Below are 9,317 nucleotides of genomic sequence, written 5' to 3' on the forward strand. Positions count from 1 at the left end.
TAAAAACCATGAGAAGCAATTATAACCATGGCAAACTTATTTGGCTTTTACCAAATAGATGCATAACGCAGAAACCTAATTAGTGCAGTCTCATCAGTGAAAAGTTTTATGGAGACATTAACAATGAAATAAAATATGATTGCTCATTATATTTATAATATTACTTCCCTTCATAAAACCAAGCACTAAAGATAAGTGTGCTAACACATAGTAAAAATTGGCCATTGTCTTCAAATGGTGTCATCTACTTTATTTTTAACCTGGAATTAATTAGAGTTCTATCTCAGAGCATACTTTTTATTGAAAGTACTCTGAATAACCTAGCACATACAAAGAGATTACCTTAAGCCTCCTGGCCAATTTACTCTTTATGAGTCACTTATACTTACCGGATAAGTGCCACACTCGGTAATTTACACGGAGGGCTAACAGTTCAGAGGTAAGTATCAGAGCTCAAGTGTTACTTCAGCCACTCATACACTTATATTACTGTGCTACCAAGGGTAGTACCAAGCCTGAGATCATTAGAAATGATTAGGCAAAGAGGCAAAAGCAAAGAAATTTCAGCAGAATCTTTGCCAATCTTCCTGTTACTTCTAAATTCAAAAAAAACTACAAAACTAAATGTATACAAAACTCGTTTGTTTTTTTTTTTTTAAATTGTGACATTTGATATAACACCTTTGTACTGGGTTTTGCCTCACATTAGCAATGATCTCTCTTTCCTCTTGAATCACAGACCATAAAAGGTCAGGTCAGTGTAATTTGCATAGCTGTGGCTTGGCAAATGGAAGAACACAAGCATTGGGTGCTCTGAGCACCCTGTGAAAGTGTCCCAGCTACCAACAGAAGGACAAGTCATACACAGAGGTACACTGTACATTGGCCTCCATGCTGGGCCTATGACCATGAAAACTAAAGAGTTTCCTGCTCCCTGAGGCACTGGCCAGGTGTTATGTACTGTTAAGCTGTTAAATCACTGTTAGAGTTAATGAGAACTTCTTTATGTTCTTAAGCACCCCTGATGTTCATTTCCTTTAAATGAGCAAATCACTTGAGGGTTGGGCCATTTTGACTCCCTAATTAGCAAATATTGGACTCTTGCTGCCCCAGCTGCCTAGAACAAAAGGCTTATCAATCAGACCTCCAGCCTCACTAGCCTTATGCCACCACAGCCATCACTTAAAGGCACCTTGAGAGAATTACACAGTGATCCCCCTGGCTCCAGAAGGCACAGCCTTCCCAGGGTTATGTGAAATAGTTTGTGCCAGCCTAGATGGACTCAGATGAGCCTCCAGCTATTTCCACCTAGGCCACAAGGGGAGAGCAGTGGACCTGTGCTAAAAAGGCAATTGTGTGATTGGTGCAAGCATAAGCCTTCATTTGTATGCAAGGTATAGTGGGGTCGATAAAGGGTAAATTACTAAAAAGTTAGAAACATACTGCAAAAACCTCAAAGGCCACAATTGTTGGTGGTATAGAGTGGAATCAACATGGAATGCAGGATCAGTCATTGCTAAGAAGATATTGGCCAGGGAGAAGGCTTAGTAGGTAAAGAGGATGGCTGCCCACTCTGATGAATTGAGTTTAATCCCTAGAACCCATGATGAAAATAGAAAACTACTCCATCAATGTGAATGCCTGCACACATACGAATAATAAAGTTATTGTTTTTAAATTTTAAATATTTTTAAATTATTTAAAATTTAATATTTATAATGTTGGTTCACATGATTATCTAATATGTAAATGCATAATACTTTTTTTTTTTTGGTTTTTCAAGACAGGGTTTCTCTGTGCAGCCCAGGCTGTCCTGGAACTCACTTTGTAGACCAGGCTGGCCTCGAACTCAGAAATCCACCTGCCTCTGCCTCCCGAGTGCTGGGATTAAAGGCATGTGCCCACATGGTACCTCCTTCAAAATTGACTATATAATTGGTCACAAAACAGGCCTCCACAGATACAAAAATTTTGAAATTATCCCATGCATCCTATTTCATCACCACAGACTAAGGCTGATGTTCAATAACAACATAAATAATAGAACGCCAACATTTATGTGGAAACTGAACAACACTCTACTCAATGATTCCTTGGTCAAGGATGAAATAAATAAAGAGATTAAAGACTTTTTAGAGTTTAATGAAAATGAAGCCACAACATTACCCAAACTTATGGGACACAATGAAGGCACTCTTAAGAGGAAAACTCATAGCCCTGAGTGCCTCCAAAAAGAAACTAGAGAGAGCACACACTAGCAGCCTGACAGCACACCTAGAAGGTCTAGAACTAAAGGAAGCAAATTCACCCAAGAGGAGTAGATGGCAGTAAATAATCAAACTCAGGGCTGAAATCAACCAAGTGGAAACAAAAAGAACTATTCAAAGAATCAACCAAAGCAGGAGCTGATTCTTTGAGAAAATCAACAAGATAGATTAACCCTTGGCCAGACAAATTGAGGACACAGGGGCAGTATCCTAATTAACAAAATCAAAAATGAAAAAGGAGACATAACAACAGAACCTGAGGAAATCCAAAACATCATCAGATCCTACTACAAAAGGCTATACCCAACAAAACTAGAAAACCTGGATGAAATGGACAACTTCCTAGACAGATACCAGGTTCCAAAGTTAATCAGGATCAGATTAACAATCTAAAGAGTCCTATTTCCCCTAAATTAATAGAAGCATTCATTAATAGTCTCCCAACCAAAAAAAGCACAGGACCAGATGGGTTTAGTGCAGAGTTCTATCAGACCTTCAAAGAAGACCTAATTCCAGCTCTTCTCAAACTATTCTACAAAATAGAAACAGAAGGTACTCTACCCAATTCATTCTATGAAGCCACAATGATACTTAAACCACACAAAGATCCAAAAAAAGGAAGAGAACTTCAGACCAATTTTCCCTTATGAATATCGATGCAAAAATACTCAATAAAATCCTCACAAACCAAATCCAAGAACACATCAAAATGATCAACCATCACGACCAAGTAGGCTTCATCTCAGGGATGCAGGGATGGTTTAATATACGGAAATTAATCAACATAACCCCCTATATAAACAAACTCAAAGACAAAAACCACATGATCATCTTGTTAGATGCTGAGAAAGCATTTGACAAAATCCAACACCCCTTCATGATAAAAGTCTTGGAAAGATCAGGAATTAAAGGCCTATACCTAAACATAATAAAAGCAATCTACAGCAAACCAGTAGCCAACATCAAACTAAATGGAGAGAAAGCAATCTCACTAAAATCATGGAATAGACAAGGCTGCCTAATTTCTCCCTACCTATTCAATATGGTACTTGAAGTTCTAGCCAGAGCAATTCTACAACAAAAGGAGATCAAAAGGATACAAATTGTAAAGGAAAGTAAAATATCACCATTTGCAGACGATATAATAGTATATGTAAGTGACCCTAAAATTTCCACCAGAAAACTCCTAAACCTGATAAACAGCTTCAGCGCAGTAGCTGGATATAAAATTAACTCAAACAAATCAGTGGTCGTTCTCTACACAAGGATAAACAGACTGAGAAAGAAATTAGGGAAACAACACCCTTCACAATAGCCACAAAAAATATAAAATACCTTGGTGTGACTTTAACTAAGGAAGTGAAAGATCTCTATGACAAGAACTTCAAGTCTCTGAAGAAAGAAATTGAAGAAGATCTCAGAAGATGGAAAGATCTCCCATGCTCATGGATTGGCAGGATTAATATAGTAAAAATGGCTATCCTGCCGAAATCAATCTACAGATTCAATGCAATCCCCATCAAAATTCCAACTCAATTCTTCACCGAGTAAGAAAGGGCAATTTGCAAATTCATCTGGAATAATAAAAAACCTAGGATAGCAAAAACTATTCTCAAAAATAAAAGAACCTCTGGTGGAATCACCATGCCTGACATTAAGCTGTACTTCAGAGCAATTGTGATACTGCTTGTGGACGTTGTACATCGTGGTGCGCACTAGGCTCCGCACCACGATGTACAACGTCCACAAGCAGAACATGGAACACAGGGCCCCCAATAGAGGAGCTAGAGAAAGCACCCAAGGAGCTGAAGGGGTCTGCAACCCTACAGGTGGAACAGTAATATGAACTAACCAGTACCCCCAGAGCTCGTGTCTCTAGCTGCATATGTAGCAGAAGGTGGCCTAGTCGGCCATCACTGGGAAGAGAGGCCCCTTGGTATTGCAAACTTTATATGCCCCAGTACAGGGGAGTGCCAGGGCCAAGAAGTGGGAGTGGGTGGGTTGCGGAGCAGGGCGAGGGGAGGGTATAGGGAACTTTCGGGATAGCATTTGAAATTTATATAAAGAAAATATCTAATAAAAAAGATAAAATAAAAATAAATAAAAAAAATAAAGTCATGTGCCACCATGCCCAGCTATACTATTTAATATTTAAAAACAAAATAATATGTAAGCCAATGACTGAGCTTAGTGTTAATATACAGCTACTAAAAATGCACTGCCTAAAAATAAAAAAAGAAATCATATATATGTGATTGTGTGTGTGTGTGTGTAAAAATAAATGTTAACTGAAAAATATAATAACACTAATAAATAATTTAGTTAGAATAAGATGATGAAATGTTAATGAGGAATTTGTGTCAAGACTCTATAAAGAAGTCAAATTAGGGGTTAGAGAGATAGCTCTTTCGACTCCAGGAGAAAACCCCAGTTCAGTTCCCAAGACACACATAGGATCAAGTCACAAACACCTTCCAATCCAGCTTCAAGGAATCTCATGCCATCTGCAGGCCCCTTAGAGCCCTGAAATCATGCGCAGTAAACACACACACACACACACTCATATATTACAAAACCTCACAATACCCTGCTGTTTACTTCACAGGTACTGCAAAGAAACATGTTTCTGTTAGTGATTCCATGAGGCACTATGCAATGCGAAACCAAGGAAGGAGGCTACTGCTGTGGCTGGCTGCTTTTGCTTCTGCCTTGGTGAACCAGCTTTAGTTATTTGCTCAGAATAAAGCTCACTTGAGAAGTTATGAAGTTCTTCATAACAGAAGAGTCATATTTTATTCATTTCCTCTTCAGATTTCTCGTGACAGAATCCTTTTTTCCTTTTCCAACAATAGCAAACTTCAAAGCTGCATAAGGTGGAAGCTGGGAATAAAACAGACTTTATCTTTGTCCCATCCCCAAGCCTAACTTTAGAGCATTCTCAGGGATTACATAATGAGAAGATCTTCAGCCTCACATTCTAGCCCCCCATTGTTCTCAGGACTACAATTACCATGTATAGACAGAGGACCTCAATCGAGATCTGTCACCTCCTAGGGAACTTGGACACCTAGAACTCTTTTTCTTTACCAAGCTAATTAATCTTATGAGAGATTACAGTGAGGAAAGACCGATTGAAAACATCATACACATATGTGCGTGCATATACACACATATATATTCATACAGCCTTATTTCAAGCATGAAAAGTAATACAGACCTGGTTCTTGTATGCTTCTGCTATTAATGGACTTTTTAACATAAAAACATACACAGTAGAGTCACTTGGGCACTTCCTTTTTTACCAGAACGAGCACATAAGAATTACACTCTCCCACTTTACTCCACATGCAGCTTTGGCCACTTACTGGCTGTCCGGGTTCACCAATTCCAATCGGTCCGGGAGCTCCCACTCTTCCTTCCTGGCCCCTCTCACCCTGAGACAGGAAAAGTAGTTACAGGGTGAGTTTTAAATAAATAATAGGATGATATGAAGTGAGCTGGAGATTTCAACAGGGAGAAATAGACAAAACTTTTCATATTCAGGAACATTAAGAACCAGTCAGAGGAGGCTGATGTGAATTAAAGCAAACAAATTGTCCTAAAATGTTCACCAGCTCTTGTTTAAATCCACCTCAGTATCTCTGGCACTTATCAATGATAGTGTAGAAATGGGAAATGGACAGCATTTTCTGAGATGGCCAAGATACAATATGTGCTATTCCCTGCCACTATCCTAAAATGTCAATGTCACCTCTTCCCTGTCTCTGCGTTGGCCATTTTACCTCTCCTTTTTTTTTTATTAGATATTTTCTTTATTTACATTTCAAATGTTATCCCCTTTCCTAGTTTCCCCTCCGAAAATCCCCTATCCCCTTCACTCTCCCCCTGCTCCCTAACCCACCCACTCCTGCTTCCTGGCCCTGGCATTACCCTATACTGGGGCATAGAACCTTCAAAGGCCTCTCCCCCCATTGATGACTGACAAGGGTGTCCTCTGCTACATATGCAGTTAGAGCCATGAGTCCCACTATGTGTTTTCTTTGATTGGTGGTTTAGTCCCTGGGAGCTCTGGGGTTACTGGTTAGTTCATATTGTTGTTCCTCCTATGGGGCTGCAAACCCCTTCAGCTCCTTGGGTCCTTTCTCTCGCTCCTTCACTGGGCTCTGCTTTACACTTGCTCTCCTCCAGAAGAAATCTTCTCCACTAACTTTGCCCAATGAAGGTCCACCTTCGCTCGAGTCTGCATGTCCTGATCACTGAAATGCAGTGCATGGTGGCACTTGATTCCCTTCTAAACTTATTGAATCAGGACTGCTCCCTTCCAGTTCTGTATTAAAGTCTTATCATCCTGAAAGTCCATTTAAAATCAGTATGTACCTCGGCTATCTCGTATGCTCTGTGTGACTCAGAGCTCCCAGGATGCTCCTTACCAACTCCCTACAATTCTTCCTGCCAGCATTTACTCACTCAGTATTCTGGCCTCTAGTTTCTGCTTACGTACTGTGAGCAGGTGGAATGTCTACATGGTAAGATGCTACATTTCCCAATACTGTATTTGCACGCTAGTTTTTAAAGCCCAAGAAACCAAACAGAACCACTTAAACATTTTGAGAGGCTGTATATTGGAAACAAACAGAGTTTTTATTCCAATTCAATCAAATGTATCTTGAATATTCTTAAGCTAATTGTCCCAGACCAGAATGCTACAAGTGTCCAAAGACCCAAAATGTATGCAACTGCTACAGAAAAGGGCTGAAGAGAGTTTATGCCCTACTTTCCAAGCCCCATATAAATCAATAGTTATCCAAGGACAAAGAAGCAATATCTCTACCTTAACACCTTGCTGTCCAATACCAGGGGCTCCTGGAGGACCATAAGGACCAGGAGGACCTGGCTCACCCTAGAATAGAAAAGAGGGGATTGTTAGGTCAGCTTCATAGCATTTGCTGAACAGTTCCTAGGTATACAGTGCTGCTGTAGGAGCCCTGAGAACAGCAGCGAAGTCTAGCATACAGTCCCTGCCTGCCCTTAATTACCTCTAATTTCTAAATGCAATTTAAATATATTTTTAAACATATTAATGGATATGTGATAATTGATTCCACCTAGATTTTTTTTTATCTCCGTGCAGTCATAGCAATTCTAAATATTTTTATGTAGGAAGGTACAACAAAAGGAAGGAAGGAAGGAAGGAAGGAAGGAAGGAAGGAAGGAAGGAAGGAAGGAAGGAAGAAACTGTCTTTACCTATGAAAGTCATGATACAGCCTTTTCACTCATTCCACAAATCTATTTCAAATGCTTTGACAGATCCATTTTGGTCCCTACCCAATGCCTACCTCTCTCACCTTTACTATTCAAGCTATATTTTGCTCTTAAATATGTGGTATGATGCCCTATTACAATTGATTGATTCAGCTTTGTCATATTTAGTCAAGGTTTCTGTTGTTCAAAGTGAGAGCATTTTCAAGTAATACAGCCCACTCTGTAGCAGGACAATACGCGAACTCAGGCATCCAAGAACTGGATGATACCAAATCACTCATGATTCCTCATATCAGGAAAACCTGAGTCCAGATGGGTTGTGGGCATTGGGCTATGCAAAGACAGCCTGTTTTCCAGTTGAGGCTAGATGGTGAACCCCAGGACCTGGTGGTGATAATTCACCTATATGGGACAGAAGGAGTTCTCTCATGTTGTCTGGAAGCCTGGCTCCTGTCAAAGTTACCGCCCCTTCAGCCCCCACAAGAGAAGCATGGGTAGTAGTCACAAAGGCAATGTCCCAAACTTCTGACCTTCAGACTAGACTCCTCCCCAGTTACCTAGCAACAGAAAAGATAGCAGCATACTTTAAGAGGGGCTGTTTGGCCCCTCCTCACTCTCTCACTCCTCTTGCTCTCTTACTTTTACTCTCCTCTCTCCTCTTCTCTCTCCTCTCACTCCCTTCATCTCTCTCCCTCTTATCCTAGCCTTTCTTCTCTCTCTCTCCTTTCCCCCTTCTCACTTCTTGGCCATGGCTGGTCTCTCTCTCTCTCTCTTTCCACCTTTTCTCCTTTCTCCCTGCCTTTCTATAATAAAGCTCTAAAACCATAGACTATCCTCTGGACTCAAGGCCCGTTGCACATACTCTTGCCTGCATGGGGACCACTCTCCCCTCAGCCCTCTCTCCCACAACCCCGGGGGCTATGGGGTGTCACCCCAGGGCCTGTCGGGGCTGCTCCTTATCCACCCCACGCCGGTTGAGTGGGGTCAGTGGCTTAGATGCCCACCTGGAGCCAAGTGGAAAGCGTCTGGCAGCCCTCCCACATCCCCAGAGCACTGAAGCTCTGGCTGGACATGGGCTCTTTCCCTCCCCCTCTTTCCCCATATCCCTCTGCCCTCTCTCCCATAACCCCCCCGGGCTACAGGGTGTTGCCCCAGGGCCCCCCCACCCCCGTTGAGTAGGGTCAATGGCTTAAATGCCCACCCGGGGCCGAATGGAAGGCATCTGGCAGCCCTCCCAGAGCATAGGAGGAACTTGCCCAGAGCATAGGAGGAACTCTGGCCGGCGCGGGTTATCCTCCCTCTGGCTCCTTCCCAGACCCCTTTTAGTTCCCACAACGGGCTACCACCCTGGCTTGGGTGTCCAGCTCACAGCTTGCTGACATTCATATGTGCCTCCCCTGGTGCCAGCATCTGCCCCACAGTTAACTGGCAACAGCCAGGTAGGCCTGACTCACTATAAAGGGAGCTCTGCTTGCCCTCTCCCTCCCCCCTCTCTCTGTCTCTCTGTCTCTCTGTCTCTCTGTCTCTCTGTCTCTCTCTCTCTCTCTTGCTCTGTCCCTCTGTCTCTTGATCTCTCTCTTGATCTCTTATCTTAATGCTCCTGCTCTGTCCCCTTGCCCCTTTGCCCCTCTCTTCCCATTCCATTTCTGCCTCTCTCCACATGCTCATGCATGGCCTCTATTCCTCTTCTCTTTCTTCTCTTCTCTTCTCTTCTCTTCTCTTCTCTTCTCTTCTCTTCTCTTCTCTTCTCTTCTCTTCTCTTCTCTTCTCTTCTCTTCTCTCCTCTC

At 42.0% G+C, this 9,317-nt stretch overlaps 1 protein-coding gene across 1 annotated transcript in view; it reads right to left on the reverse strand.

The window, feature by feature from the left end:
- Nucleotides 1-9,317, reverse strand: part of Col28a1 (collagen type XXVIII alpha 1 chain) — a 183,133-nt gene that overhangs the window by 111,289 nt on the left and 62,527 nt on the right. The window contains exons 12-13 of the mRNA XM_021165439.2: nt 7,099-7,167; nt 5,633-5,701 (exon numbers count right to left, since the gene is read on the reverse strand). Coding sequence (XP_021021098.1) covers nt 5,633-5,701; nt 7,099-7,167 — 138 coding nt within the window. The remainder of the gene's footprint in view (nt 1-5,632; nt 5,702-7,098; nt 7,168-9,317) is intronic.

This window comes from Mus caroli, chromosome 6, assembly GCF_900094665.2.
Source record: "Mus caroli chromosome 6, CAROLI_EIJ_v1.1, whole genome shotgun sequence".
In the NCBI taxonomy this organism is placed as follows: domain Eukaryota; kingdom Metazoa; phylum Chordata; class Mammalia; order Rodentia; family Muridae; genus Mus; species Mus caroli.